The sequence below is a fragment of the Garra rufa genome, chromosome 10 (genome assembly GCF_049309525.1).
Source record: "Garra rufa chromosome 10, GarRuf1.0, whole genome shotgun sequence".
NCBI lineage: Eukaryota > Metazoa > Chordata > Actinopteri > Cypriniformes > Cyprinidae > Garra > Garra rufa.
In genome coordinates, this window is record NC_133370.1 from 5,360,237 (window position 1) to 5,376,888 (window position 16,652).

The 16,652-nt window shown below is 36.7% G+C and overlaps 1 protein-coding gene across 1 annotated transcript in view; it reads left to right on the forward strand.

Moving 5' to 3' along the window:
* Window positions 1-16,652, forward strand: part of mtcl1 (microtubule crosslinking factor 1) — a 124,132-nt gene that overhangs the window by 34,965 nt on the left and 72,515 nt on the right. The window contains 1 exon segment of the mRNA XM_073848773.1: window positions 8,548-8,607. Within this exon segment, the coding sequence (XP_073704874.1) occupies window positions 8,548-8,607 (60 nt within the window).

Here is a 16,652-nt window from a genome sequence, read left to right on the forward strand (position 1 = left end):
TATAGCCTATAGACTAGTACTAACATTGCAAATCTGTACATTTACACGCTCTAAATACCAAAAAAAACATGATTTTTAGTTTATGGCACGCCGTTCTACGTTTATATCTCACAATTCTGAGGTTGCACTGAATCTCCACATTGTCAGAAATTGTCTAAAAAGTCAGAATTGAGAGATAGAAACTCATAAATCTTACTTTCTTTCTTGCAATTCCAAGTTTACATCTTAGAATTCTGACTATTTTATCTTGAATTTTAGCATTTTTTTTCTCAGAATTATGAGTTTATATCTGGCAATTTTGACTTTTATTAAAAAAAATACATTGGTTGGCACTGATCAATTTTATGTTTTGCAATCAAAATCCTGCAAAAGTGTGGCATATATAGCCTAACGTTGTAAATCTGTTCATTTACACACTCTAAATACCATAAAACATGATTTTTAGTTTATGTCACGCCGTTCTACATGTATATCTCACAATTGTGAGTTTGTATTGTATCTCCAGATTTGTCCAAAATTGTCCAAAAAGTCAGAATTGCGAGATAATAATAAACTCAGAATTATGACTTTTTTTTATATCTTACAATTTTGACTTTTATTCAAAAAAATAATGATAATACATTTCTGTGGTACATTGGCTGGCACTGCTCAATTGTATTTTTTTGCAATCCTGCAAAAACGTGGCATATATAGCCTACAGACTAGGACTAACATTGCATATCTGTTCATTTACACACTCTAAACACCACCAAACATGATTTTCCACTTGTTTGCTATCTTTAAGTCGTGTCTATTTGAGTAGAATACAAAATCATTCATATATTTTTGTATTTATTGTACTATATCTACTCTAGATGATCTGATCTGTTGTGCTGTTTCTGGATCATGAGGCAGGAGCTGTTTTGATCTGTTTCTGTCATCCTGATGTACTGGTCTGTGTTGCGGGGATGAATGTTAGCTGTCAGTCTGTGGATGGAGGGCGGGCGGAGTTGAATCGGAGGATGGGTGGTGATCTGATTTGGGACGAGGCCAGGCAGCAGGATTTGTCGACTGTAGTTAGACTGTGATTATCTAAGCCTGAACGCACCACTGTTGTGAGCACGATCTGTCATGTAGCTGGCCTCTTTCTGATTTCCTCTACTTCTACTAGTTGACATTTGTCCTATACAGTGTATTCTGTTGCTTAGAGGTTGCTGTTTACATATGCTAGCATTCAAAAGAGAAAAATGTTTGAAATTAGTCTCTTATGCTCATCAAAGCTGCATTTATTTGATTAAAAATACAGTAAAAAAAATTAAAATTGTGAAATATTATTACAATGTCAAGTCAAGTCAAGTCACCTTTATTTGTATAGCGCTTTTAACAATACAGATTGTTTCAAAGCAACTTCACAGTATTTAAACAGCACAATAGTTGTTGTTATTGTAAACAATCAATTTTCAGTTAAAGGCAGTTCATCAATGATTTCAGTGATATCATCATCCAGTTCAGTTCAAACAGTAAACAATATCGCTGGAAAGTGTCCCCAACTAAGCAAGCCAGAGGCGACAGTGGCAAGGAACCAAAACTCTACAGGTGATAGAAATGGAGAAAAAAACCTTGGGAGAAACCAGGCTCAGTCGGGGGACCAGTTCTCCTCTGGCCAGATGAAAACCAGCAGCTTGTAACAATGTCAGATTGCAGAGAACAATGTAAAATAACTGTTTTCTTTTTGAATAATGAAGATTTCCCCCTCAGTTTCCATTGTTTAACTTAAAGGAAAGGTTAGAATTTTGTGAATTTTTCGAATAAAAGATCTAAAGGATAAACAATGCAGATATTTTCACAGTCACCTTTGCTCTTATTTACCAAGGGTGCCAATATTTGTGGAGGGCACTGTATCATAAAATGTAATTTATATTTGTGCTCAAAGCTGAATTTTCATCACCATTACTTGTCTTCCACATCACATGATCCTTCAGAAATCATTCCAATATGCTGATTTATTATTAATCAGTGTTAAAAACAGTTGTGCTGCTTCATACTTTTGTATAAAAAAAAAAATTTCTTGGTGAAAAGCAAGTCTAGAAGCAAGAATAGTCTTATCTTTAACTGCATGTGAGAGCGTATACTGTCGTTTAACACAGAGGGTTCAGTTTGTTTTATTTTAAATCAGGCATTGTCACTAAGCTACACCCGTTACATTACATAAGTCTCTAGCAAACACATGCACACAGGCTGCAGAGTACAGGCGCGCTGTAATGCCTTTCCAATTAGATAATCGTGCAAATGTAAGAGGGACAGATATCTGAGGATGACAGAAGAAATGCACATGTTGGTTAATCTGTTATAAAAAGAGCCCTTTGTTTATCTGTTTCATTAAACACTTAGATCACCATGTGCTCCTTTAGAGCAGATGCATGGCATTACTATTGCAGATTTAAAGCATGCTTTTAAACTGTATTGTATGTGTGTTATGGGATGGAGAAAATTAGACCGAGAGTGTTTTGTGGACTAATGCATTAATGCATTTGTGTAAATTAATCTGTGTGTGTGTTATGGTAACACATTGCAATCTCTCTGTCAATTGCAAAAGTCATTGCCACAATGCTAATTCTGTTCTGAGTGGTTTCCAAGGCAGTGCGATGTGGCTACTAAGATCTTCTGAGCATTTTTATAGCATGTTAGGCATTGCTGTGCGGTTGCTAGAGTGTTGTAGATGGTTGCAAGGTCATTGCATTCAAGGTATACAACCTTATTAACCAACTAGATAAAAAAAGACAAACTTTAGGTTGGTTTTAGCATGATAAGCAAGCTGCTAACATGTTTCTAGCATGATTAGCTAGTTATTAACATGTTATTAGCATGATTAGCAAGTTACTAGCATGTCATTAGCATGTTTCCAACATGATTAGCAAGTTGTTGGCACAATTCTAACATGTTTCTATCATGATTAGCAAGTTGCTAGCATGTTTTAAGCATTATTAGCAAGTTGCTAGCATGTTTTTAGCATTATAACATGTTTCTGGGCTGGCTAGCAAGTTGCTAGCATGTCATTAGCATGTTTCCAACATGATTAGCAAGTTGCACAATTCTAACATGTTTCTATCATGATTAGCAAGTTGCTAGCATGTTTTAAGCATTATTAGCAAGTTGCTAGCATGTTTTTAGCATTATAACATGTTTCTGGGCTGACTAGCAAGTTGCTAGCATGTTTTTAACATGATTCTAGCATGATTATCAAGTTGCTAGCACGTTTCTAACATGTAAGTTGCTAACATGTTTCTAGCATCATTAGCAAGTTGCTAGCATGTTTTAATCATTATTAGCAAGTTGCTAGCATGTTTTTAGCATTATAACGTTTCTGGGCTGACTAGCAAGTTGCTAGCATGTTTTTAACATGATTCTAGCATGATTATCAAGTTGCTAGCACGTTTCTAACATGATAAGTAAGTTGGTAACATGTTTCTAGCATCATTAGCAAGTTGCTAGCATGTTTCTAACATGATAAGTAAGTTGCTAGCATGTTTCTAGCATCATTAGCAAGTTGCTAGCACGTTTCTAACATGATAAGTTGCTAGCATGTTTCTAGCATCATTAGCAAGTTGCTAGCACGTTTCTAACATGATAAGTTGCTAGCATGTTTCTAGCATCATTAGCAAGTTGCTAGCACGTTTCTAACATAAGTAAGTTGCTAGCACGTATCTAACATGATAAATTGCTAGCATGTTTCTAGCATCATTAACAAGTTGCTAGCATGTTTCTAACATGATAAGTAAGTTGCTAGCATGTTTCTAGCATCATTACCAAGTTGCTAGCACGTTTCTAACATGATAAGTAAGTTGCTAGCATGTTTCTAGCATCATTAGCAAGTTGCTAGCACGCTTCTAACATGATAAGTAAGTTGCTACCATGTTTTTAACATGATTAGCAAGTTGCTAGCATGTTTCTAACATAAGTTGCTAGCATGTTTCTAGCATCATTAGCAAGTTGCTAGCACGTTTCTAACATAAGTTGCTAGCATGTTTGTAACATGATTAGCAAGTTGCTAGCATGTTTCTAACATGATAAGTTGCTAGCATGTTTCTAGCATCATTAGCAAGTTGCTAGCACGTTTCTAACATGTTTCTATCATGATTACCAAGTTGCTAGCATGTCATTAACAAGTTTTTAACATGATTACCAAGTTGCTAGCATGTTTCTAGCATAATTAACATGTTACTTGCATTATTAGCATATCATTAGCAATTTTTATGGAAATAATGTGCTAATCATGTTAGAAACATGTTAGCAAATTGCTAATCATGCTAGAATCATGCTAGCAACTAGCTAATCATGCTAGAAACATGTTAGAAATGTGCTAACAACTTGCTAATCATGTTAGAAACATGCTGGAAACATGTTAGCAACTTGTTAATAATGCTATAAACGTTATAGCAACTTGCTAGCACATTTCTAACATGTTTCTAACATGATTAGCATGTTTTTACGTGTCATTAGCATGAGATGACAAGTTACTATGTTGCTAGCATGATTGTAGTTGCTAGGCTAGGCTAGATAGTTAAATAGATTAGAAATGTTAGAATGAAAGTTTGAATGGATTAGAAATAGTTCATAAAAGAGAAGCTTCAAGGGATTTGAATTTTGACAGTTGGAGTTTGAATAGTGTTGATCATTTGAACATTCCGTCAATGTAAATCTATGGGATTTTGATGATTTATAATCTTCAGTTTTATGAAAAGTGTAAGTCGGATCAGTCTGAAAATATACAGCACACTCAGTGAGATCAGTCTGAAGAGCTGGGCTGAGTTTGGTGGTGCTAGCTTGAAAGCTCTAGGAGGAGTAGAAACAAAATACAAGCAATATAAGTCTTTGGATAAATGCATGAATGTAATGTAATGCAGTGTTTTTCAACCACTGTGCCGCGGTACACTAGTGTGCCGTGAGAGATCGTCAGGTGTGCCGTGGGAAATTATTCAATTTCACCTAAACAGGCCCAGGTTTCACATTGAGTGGGTAGAAATATGAAAGATCAAAAAAGACTGTTTTCATCGTGTTTGTTTGATTCCTATTCAAGACACTTTGATAAGAATGACTATATATTGTTAATTGCACTTTTTATTTGACAGAAGAAGGAATATCAGGGCTCGAAATTGCGACCATTTTGGTCGCATATGCTCCCAAAATTTAATCTGCGCGACCTCTAAATATGTTTGGGAGCATTTGTGCGAGTGCGAGAAATTGTTGTGGTGCGACTTGTTTTCATTTCTTTACAAAACTTTCGCTAGCCTAACTATTGCACAGACTGCTGTGAGCTGATGCAGTGACAGCCTCGCCGTTCTCTCTCCAATATTACATAACCAATTAAACGTAATCTTTTAATTCTTATCTTAAATTCATATTTGAGATATTACCTGTCAATCACTCCGTCACTGACACTGCGCTCCGCTCCAAATGTTCTCTCTCTCTCTCTCTCTCTCTCTCTCTCTCTCTCAACCTCCGTTTCGAAGGGTGTGTGATGTGACTTGATTGTGATTTTTGATTGTGGACCATTAAAATCTCTTCACAATATGCTTATGAAGAAATATAGTATCGTGCACATTCTGTCAGATGCAATTCTGGCGCCTCCGCCTCAGTATATAATGTACAAGCCATACATTCACATCAGACTTTTCGAAATCCCGTTTGTGGTCCCCCACTTTCTAATTATTTTGTTAAATTAATGCGTTGATGCATGCTCAGCACCGCCGAGAGTTTCGTGCGATCGTCAAAACGAAACCGAAAGCAAAACACGCACGCGCATTCAAAGGCAATTTTGATACATCATGTTTAGAGAGCGACTCCCCAATGTACGCAAATTAGGCTACATAACATATCTAGGCTGTTATTAGTATATGTGGGTTATAATAGGTTCATAGGTTGTGTATTTGCAATAGCTCTGTATCATGCTTGAAAAAAATGGTCCCTATTTGCACTTTGAAATTGAGAGAGTAGCCTACTTTGATTATGGCTGCATTTATTGTTTGCACTTAATAGGATTAAGAAAGAATTGTGTAGTTTATTTTTTGTTATTTCAACCATAGATTGTTTAAAAATGCAGTGGTTGCCTCTAATTTAAATGGCTCTACATATAATAGAGAGAATAAACATCTTGTTCATGTACTCATATTTTAATATATTCTTGTCCCATGCTTAAGGTTTAAAATAAATATTTTTTAAAAAGCCTTTTAGAATCTAGAGTCAGCCCATTTGCTTGTAAAGCATCAGCAATCAGAATCAGCCATGAAGAATTAAGTTTGTTGCATTACTAAAAAGAAATGCCATGAGTGCTGGCTGATCTGCTCAATTGGCAGTTGTGGTGCTCCTTAATATTCAGTGGGTGCTCCTAAAAATTTTTTGGTGCTCCTTACTTTTTGAGTGCTACCAAGTAAAAAAGTTCATTTCGAGCCCTGAATATGAAAGATCATAAAATACTTTTTTCTTTGTGTTTATTTGATTCCTGTTCAAGACACTTCAATAAGAATGGCTGTATATTGTTAATATAGGCTACAGTTACATTTTTTTACAGTTTCGATTGTTGGTGTGCCTTGTGATTTTTTTCTATTAAAAAATGTACCTTGGCTCAAAAAAGGTTGAAAAACACTGATGTAATGTAAAATGCATGCATATGATTTGAGGAATCATTCATGTCTGGAGCGTGAGTTGTCCAATATGAGTCATGCATTAAACTTCAATGCTTAGTCTGAGGAGTTTGTTCAGATCACTAACTCTCTGAGCAATCGTAGTAGTGATGCTCGACTTGGCATGCCTAGAAATGTCATTTTTTCCCATGTTTGTGTGGTGTCTAGTGGGGATGACTTCATTGGAGGATGTCTGAGTGAATGGGAAAATTGTAACCATATTGCTCACTCGAGCCCACATAGAAATGACATCACCTCATCTCATCCCCTCCTATGTTTTGCAGCGGTATCCAGGCTCTCTCTCGCACTGTTGCTTGTGTGTTGATGAAAAAGTTTCAGTCTCCCTTCTCTCCTGTGCCCATCTCACACTTTCCATCTGTCTGGCCATAAATGACTCAAGCTAACGCAGCCATCAGCAGCAGCTATTTAAGTTCAGCGTATGACTCAAGATAGACCAACACATCCGTAAGCAGGGCAAAGTTTACCTACTTAACTCTCGATTTAAGTAAGAGATCGTTTGTGGTCAGCCAATGGTTATGGCAAAATAATTGGATGTGTTCTTATTCCTGGGAGCTAGCTTTGAAGATATGGACTTTAATTAACTCGCTTAGTACAATTCTCTTCAAACTGTTGCTCTACTATCGCAGTAGTTGATTTGAAGAAAACCTCTTGTGGCAACACTGAGAATGCAACTTGTGATTCATCCTAAACAGATGCAACAACCTGAAAATGCAGTGCCTTGCAAAAGTATTCATACCCCTTCATTTTTTTCACGTTTTGTTGTAGCATTATGGTACACTGCTTTAAATTAGTTTTTCCCCCACATCAATTTACAGAACACTTTTCAGATTTCTCAAAACTGTTTCAGTATTCCTCAAAATGAATAAAAACAGTGAAATTCCACTCAGAATATGACGCAAACCTAGATTAATTAAATATGTTAAGTAATACAAATATCCTTTATGTATTTAATCCCATTTTATTAACCAGTGTCTTTGTTGCCAACCTTCGATGATCCAGTTCATCCATACTAATAAGCAAAAATTACTCAAGGTAATCTAATATTTGTAATTTCCCTATGGAGTTTTCATTTTTTCTTCTGGGGTCTACTGTGCAGACGTGAATTTACTTTTCTCTTAGCCTGAGGCTTTTGGTGTGAAAAGGCTTTTACATTTGCAAAAAATAGAACTTTTTATATTAAAAACAAACAAGCAAGCCCTGCCTAGATTTAAAAGTAACGCAGAAGTAATGTAACAAATTACTTTCTATAAAAAATAATGTAATTAGTTGCTTTTTCAGGGAGTAACTCAATTATTGTAATGCATTAGTTTTAAAAGTAATTTTCCCAACACTGGTTCCAGTCATTATTTCACATTTTTGAATTTGAGAAAGTGCAAAAGAAAAGCACTTGAAGTTGAATATATCTGAAACTGGTAATCTTAAACTTGCGTTGCACAACATTGCTTATTCTATGCATTTTAGTTTTTAGGTTCCAGAATTGTCTTTATTAACAACTGAACACCTGCAAAGCCAATGCAATTTGCTTGTTATGCATATTTCTTTTGTAGTTTTCTGAGATATAAAGAAGAATTCTCAAAACAGCAGAGTTTCACTTAAATAGTAAGATCTGCCATCAGGGCCATGCCTTGCAATTCACATGAAAACAGGTTTAAGTTTGAAATGGTATTCACAATTCATGGTCTGTTCCAATCAGATGCTAAAAAATTTAATTCAAAATGACTAATACATTTACAAAAGCTTCTTTGTGCCCATTTTTCCATGAAGGTTACCAGCCCTGGTAACTGAAATCAAGAAGTCACTGACTCACATTTTATTAATCTGCGCTGTGTTTTTTACACCTTCTAACTTCGCTCTTTTTGCCTTTCAGACTGCTCTGCGGAGGCGAGGCAGTAGAGAAACCTTCAAAGATAAGAAGTCTTTAACTCAGGTGTGTACAAAGAAACAAAGATCAGTTTACAAGGTTCTTTACTGGCATCTGTGATTTCATGAAGAACCTTTAACTTCCATTAAAACTTTACATTGCACAAAACATTCTAGTTGAAAAAGGTACTTTAGATTATACATTTATGTTTTCTGATTAAAACATTTCAGGAATTATCTCCATATAGAGGACTTCTATGGTGCACGCTGATTTGAACTTCCAAAATGTAGTTTCAATGCAGCTTCAAAGGGCTCTAAACGATCCCAGCCGAGGAAGAAGGGTCTTATCTATATAGCGAAATGATCTGTCATTTTCTATAAAAAAAAATTAAAATGTATATACTTTTTAACCTCAAATGCTCGTCTTGTCCAACTCTGTGTTCCGGTTCAATACAGTTAGGGTATGTCAAAAATGTCCCATCTCATTTTCTCCTTCAACTTCAAAATCGTCCTACATTTCTGCAGAAGTACCAACCCAGTGTACATAGTGAGCGTGCAAAGAAGGTCAAACGCCCTTTACAATTAAAAAGGTTAAAACATTGATGTAGAACGATTTTTAAGTTGGAGGTGAAAATGAGATGGGAGTTTTTTGACCTACCCTAACTGTCTTCAACAGGACTGTACAGAGTATGCATGTGCATGGCAGAGCTAGACAAGACAAGCATTATTCCTCATATGGGATCATTTAGAGCCCTTTTAAACTGCATTGAAACTGCATTTTGGAAGTTCAAACTTGCAGGCACCATAGAAGTCCACTATATAGGGATAATTCCTAAAATGTTTTCCTCAAAAAACATAATTTCTTTACTACTGAAGAAAGAAAGACATGAACATCTTGGATGACAAGAGGGTGAGTACATTACCTGTAAATTTTTGCAACTGTTCATTGAAAGGTTCTTCTATGGAATGGCTTTGACCATCCCCCTTTGGAAATATATATTTGTAAGAGTGCACTACTTGTAAAAGGGGTCATCAGATGCTCATCAGTCCATATGATTCTTTAGGGTCTTAATGAAAAGTCTATAATATACTTTGGCTTAAAAATTCTCAATAGTGGTGTAAAAAAACACCCTTTTACCTTGTCAAAATCAGCTCTGCAAAATTACAGCTCATTTTATTGCATGAGCCCTTTAAATGCAAATGAGAGCTGATGCATTTAGCTGTGTTTATCGGCGAAACTTGCCAACAAGCACATTATTAAAAAAGGCCATCTGCAAAGATGCATAAAAAACCCTTATACTCACTTCTGCTGTGGGTGAAGGTGCATCCTGAATAATTCACAAGAACAAAGACGCATATGTAGATCGGGATCGGCACTTTCCATTTGAAAACGCAAGTAACGTTAAACCTCTGCGTCTTCAGCGGCTCAGATGTCGGGAGTAAACGACGACTGCTCTGTTCATTATTACATCCAACAACAGAACACCTCAATCGCTCTATTAGAGTCTTCCCCTACGCACAATGGCGATCGTCTTCCGTCTGTTTCAGCTCGGTGAGGGTAGGTCTAAGGTAAGGGGCTCATGTCAATCAACTGTGTTTCGTCACAACGACAAGAAGCTGAGAATGACCTGATTTTAAAAAGGGGATTTTATTTTTAAAGATTCAAAAAATACCACTGGGTGGATTTTTATCATTGTAGGGTGGTTGTGTACATTATGTATTACATTAATGTTCAAACAACATGTAAAAGTTAGTTTTGCATCTGATGACCCCTTTAACTATATAGACAAAAGAACCTCTAGACTTCTCATATGTTGTCCAGGCTGATTAATCTGTCAGTATTTGGCCATTTTGAAATGGTATTGCATTTTACATTCACTTATTTCTTTGTTTCCAGGAGGACAGTGCGGATCTGCGCTGTCAGCTACAGTTTGCCAAGGAAGAATCGGCTCTTATGCGTAAAAAGATGGCTAAAGTTGGTCGTGAGAAGGATGAATTGGAACAAGAATTGCAGAAGTATAAATCAGTATACGGCGACGTCGACAGCCCTTTACCCTTGGCGGAGGTGACCGGTGGAGGTCCCCACACCTCTCGGGAAGCCGAGTTGCGATTACGCCTCAAACTGGTGGAAGAGGAAGCCAACATCCTAGGGAGAAAGATCGTAGAGCTAGAGGTGGAAAACCGCGGCCTCAGGGCGGAAAACGAAGACCTACGCTGCCAATACGAGAGGGACTGCTTTGGACGCGAACCCTTCTCAAGTGTCCCTACCTCGCCGTACGGTGCCGATGCCCTGGAATCCGCGAGTGAACTGCGACGGCACTTGCAGTTTGTGGAAGAGGAGGCAGAGCTGCTGCGCCGCTCCATCTCTGAGATCGAGGACCACAACAAGCAACTGACGTCCGAGCTCAACCGCTTCAAATTTGGGCCCACCCAAGCCGACCGAGAGTCAGAGGGAGCTGAGGGAGGAAATGGTGGCACGCTTAAACCTGGTAGCGGAGGAGGTAATGGTTTCTCGGGAGCGCAGGAGGAGCTGAAAGCCGCAAGACTCCAGGTCAACGAGCTGAGTGGGAAGGTGATGAAGCTGCAGTATGAGAACCGGGTGCTAATCTCTAACATGCAACGCTGTGACCTGGCAGCACACTTGGGAATACGCACCAGTAGCCCACGGGATAGTGACGTGGATAGTGATGCCGGGAGAAGAGAAGCAGAGGAGGACGAAACGGCCAGGCTTTTGCTGCTCCACCCCAAACGTGAAGGTCCTGTTGGTGGGGAGAGCGATTCTGATGACTTGTTTGAGAAGACGGCGACTTCTGGATTCGCCAGTGGTGAGAAACCCTCAGATCCTGGCGAACTGGGAGTGGCTGAGTTGGTCCAGCGGAGACGGGAAGACCGGGAGACGCTCAACAATGTTAGGCGTGAAGCTGAGCGGCTTGGAAAGACAGTAGACCGGCTAATCACAGATACGGACAGTCTAATCCGGGAAGGTCGTCTGGTTGTCCTTGGAGGGGAACTCCTTGCGGAAGGTTCGGAGTTCAGAGGCGATGGGGACTCTGCTGAATCTAAACCCGACTCTCAGGTGCTGGATTCCATCAACACCCGCATGAGGGCTTTCCGTACTGAACTCCAGCAATTCGTGGACAAAGTGGACCACCTAGGGGAAGGTCTAAGGGATCGTGTTGACGACCTTTCCCCCATGCCCAACCTCACAGAATCTAGCAGCTTCCTTTCCACGGTTACCTCGATGTCAAGGGACTCGCCCATCGGGACTCTAGGAAGGGATCTGGTGACGGATTTCCAGGTAGGTCATGTGCAACTCTACCTTTTCATCTTTTACTATTCAGTGTTTGCCGTCACATGCGATCACATGACATGGCAACTTCCTTTTTTCCTTTGCTGCTTCCTCATTTGAAATCCCTTTTTGAGAATGCATACCCCTTTATATTGATTCTACATCTTCATGTACCAAAGAGAAAGCTATTCAGCTAACTTTGGCTGGCATGACTCTTCAACTCAAACCAGAAACAAAAACAGCCAGTTAGAGAGATAAAGAGGGAAATAGGTAGATTTGCTTGAGATGTGAAGCTGTAGGCAGAGTATTTGACTAGCAAAGCTGGTTGTGCAAGATATTTCTTTATCATTTACTGTAACTTATGTGTGAAAAATGATCCATGTGGGAATTTTGTGAGCAGTGTAGTGTTCTGATAGACCTGCTCTGAGATTAATGAGACTGTAAAACAGCAGGAGACACAAAGGGAGACAGTGTTGTAAAGATGTTTGTGATCAGTGCTTTTTTAATTCACTTTGAGATTAATGACCTCCACAGAACCTTTAGAGTAAATGTAGGTAGTTGAACAAGTCTACCAGACACCATATTACTTGTTCTATTTTTGCTGGATATACAGGACATTTTTATGCATGACAGGACTACCCAGATGACCTGTTGTACTACATTTGCCAAAATGTGCAGTATACAATAGGACACATCTCCTGGAATACTATATCCCCCAATGCATTGCCCGAGCACCACCCAATTCAGCCAAGATTCCCTTACCTCTCCTTTTCCTAGTATAACCACCCTCAATGCTGCTCATGAACACCTGCATTTGTACCTGCCTCCTCCTTTTAACCACATTGTCTTGCACCTGGGGCAGAGGGGTGCATAGTGGTATTTCCTGCATGGCTTCACAGGGCTGTGTGTATTGTTTTGGTTGTCATTGATTTGCAGGGTCCAAAATTTAGTGTGCCAACAGTGGGTAAACTGAGAAATATTTGCGAGCCATGAATATTTCTTACAGCCATAAAAGTGTATTTTACTGAAGCTTATTTCTTTCCATGGAATAAAAATATGACAGGATAACTACAACTCTTTATCTCACAAATCCTTTTTTCTTACAGCTGCGAGTTTACATCTGACAATTCAGAATATTTTTTTCAGAATTCTAAATTTGCATCTCGCAGTTCAGACTTTTTTTTGGAATTCTATGTTTACATTTCGCAATTCTGACTCTTTTTTATATAGAATTCTGAGTTTCAATCTCGCAATTCTCACTTTCTTTGGAATTCTAAGTTTACATTTTGCAATTCTGACTCTTTTTTGGAATTCTGAGTTTATCTTTCAGAATGCTGACTTTTTTTTATTCTGAGTTGATATCTTGCAATTTTGACATTTTGGAATTCTTAGTTTACATCTCGCATTTCCAACTTTTTATAGAATTCTGAGTTGACTTCTTGCAAATTTGACTATTTTTGGAATTCTGAGTTTACATCTTGGAATTTAGAATTATCTTTTGGAATTCTGAGTTTACATCTTGCAATTCTGACTTTTTTTTTATAGAATTCTGAGTTGACATCTTGCAAATTTGACTATTTTTGGAATTCTGAGTTTACATTTCAGAATGTTGCCTTTTTAATATATATATCTTGCAATTCTGACTCTTTTTTTTCAGAATTCTAAATTAGCATCTCACAGTTCTGACTTTTTGGAATTCTGAGTTTACATCTCAGAATTTAGAATTATTTTTTGGAATTCTGAGTTTACATCTCGCAATTCTGACTTTTTTTTCAGAATTCTAAATTAGCATCTCGCAGTTCTGACTTTTTGGAATTCTGAGTTTACATTTTGCAATTCCAATTTTATTTTGCATTTCTGACTCTTTTTATTATAAGTTTACATCTCACAATTCTGACATTTTTTGCAATTCTGAGTTTACATTTCGGAATGTTCACTTTTTAAATTCTGACTGTATATCTTGCAATTTTGACTCTTTTTTCAGAATTCTAAATTTGCATCTCGCAATTTTGACTATTTTTGGAATTCCGAGTTTACATCTCGGAATTTAGAATTATTTTTTTGAATTCTGAGTTTACATCTCGCAATTCTGACTTTTTTTTATAGAATTCTGAGTTGACATCTTGCAAATTTTACTATTTTTTGAAATTCTGAGTTTACATCTTACAATTCTGACTTTTTTTTAGAAATTCAGAGTTTACATTTCGCAATTTCAACTTTTATTTTGCAATTCTGACTTTAATTGTAAGTTTACATCTCGCAATTCTGAAATTTTTTGGAATTCTGAGTTTACATTTCGGAATGCTGACTTTTTAAATTCTGACTTTATATCTTGCAATTTTGACTTTTTGGAATTCTGAGTTTACATCTTGCAGTTATGACATTTATTTTTGGAATTCTGTGTTTGCATCTTGCAGTTCTGACTCTTTTTTTGGAATTCTAAGTTCACATCTCCCAATGCTGACTTTTTTGAGAATACTGAGTCGACATAGTAATTTTGACTCTTTTTTTAATAAAATAATTATTCTCATAATTCTGACTCTCTTTTTGAAATATATGTTTACATCTCACAATTCTGACTCTTTTTTGAAATTCTAAGTTTTCATCTTGCAGTTTTAACTTTTTTGGAATTCTGAGTTTACGTTTCACAATTCTTACTTATTATAACTGCCAGTTAACATCTTAGAATTGCACAATTTCCTCAGAAATACATGAGAAAAGTAAATTTAAAGTAAAAAGTTGCAGCTACTTTTTATTCAATGGCAGAAATAAGCTTTGATATTATTTTGTATTTCTTAGTCAATACCAGTTGTATTTTTTCATGCATATTTGTCACAAATATCCTGTGTTACTCACAGCATCATATTCAAAAACAGCCGTGAGCGCTTGACCGGTGTCTGTACTTGCATTCAGGTTATAAATTGTGTGCCAACACATTTTGCAATGCATAAATGCATGAAGTTGGTCTTGCACCGCTAGAAGCTAATAACACCCGCTGGCCAAACGCTTGCAGCAGCATTCGCACACTTGCTACTAAGTTTGTTTCTGGCCTTAAACTTTACATTTTTAACAAAGACGGGAGGATGCATTTTGTATTAGATCCTCATATTTACACTTCTTAATACATTTCTCAAAATTAACTCGTTTTTTATTTACTGGCACTTGTCTATTTTGGACCCGGCTGATGTGGCATGATCCATACTAACATTAATTAAAACGGCAGTGAACTGCTTTTGTCATCACCTGAGGTCTGGCCTTGAGCAAAGCTAGTAGTTTTTTATTTGCACAGTTAATGCTGATGCAACATATATGGAGCATGCAGCCATTATTATAAGAAATAGCAGGCAAGAAGTGCTTACAGTGCGTTTTTGTTTTCTGAGTAACCCCCAGAGACTCTGTGTGACCTGTGAACATAACTCTGAATGCACTGAATGATTGTTTCTTTATATATTCTATGTGACTTTTATGGGGTTGGTCATTCTCAGAAATAATGCAACTTTTGTCTTTTGTCTCAAAGAATGATTTTCATATGTTTAAGTGTCATATAGGCTAAATAGTCTGAGAAAGCTGCCCTCCATAGAACTGCTTGTAGCTTTTTTTCCCTGCTCTGTGCTTTGAAACTGCTTTATGATAACATGAGTCAACTTTCCAACAAATAACCTACGTGTAACTACGGGTTTGACATCTATTGGTGTTTTAATAGCTTCTCGCATAAACTGAGGGTTTAAACGTGATTGATTATTTCAAATTTAGAGTTATTAGTATCTAAATTGCGCTCTGATTGGTTTATCAGCTTATTTGGCTCATGTTTGTTGGTGGAAGCAATTGGTTCTTTGCTTTGGGTCACGTCACTTCAATCCAACCACTAAACACTTTTCATCAAGCATGAAGTCACAGCCTGTTCACCTCACATCTATGAACGGTCAGATGTCCCGCACTGGTTAAAGATAACAGACCTGAATGCTCATACAGTAAAGGATGTTTATTTAAGAGCTTCAGCTGGCTTATACACTGCTTCCATCGCATGGCTGAGCTTCGCTGTGAGCGGCATGCTGCTATCGTGCCTCATCCAAACCCTGTCAAAGTCCTACACACCTCATGCAGAGATGTTTGTTATGGCTCATGCAAAAATCTGTTATTTAAAGGTTTACTAATGTACTACCTTGGCAAGCATTAATAAGCGAAAACAGCTTTTTCTAAAGCTAAAACTTTCATTTTAACCTATGGTGTGTGTAACTGTGTTTTTTTGAGTTGTTTTGCATTGAGGACAAGAACATGTGTATCTCATAAAAATTGTGTCTCAAACATATGTATTCATTTTTAAAAAAATCCAATTTAGTTTTAATAAATTGTTTGTGAAATGTAATTTAATGAAATGTGATTCATTATTAAAATAAAATAATTCAAATATAATTTAATAATATTTTATTATTAATGTTTATGTATTTTATAATGTTCTAATAAATCCAATAATTTAATTTAATTATATTTATTATTTTAATAATTAGCCTAATAATGATCTTGTAATCAATAAATGTATTATTTACTATTCGTATTAGTATAAATTATTATAATAATATGAATAAAACTAAAAATTAAAATAATTGTTTAGAAAAGTATTATTTTAATTACATTTATTATTTTATTTATACATCATATGCTTTCCATTGTTTGGCCGAGATGCAACTATTTGAAAATCTGAAATGTGAGCATGCAAAAAAATATATATATCTAAATAGAAAATCGCCTTTAAAGTTGTTTAAATGAAGTTCTTAGCAATGAATATTACTAATCAAAAGTTTTTGTATATTTACAGTAGGAAA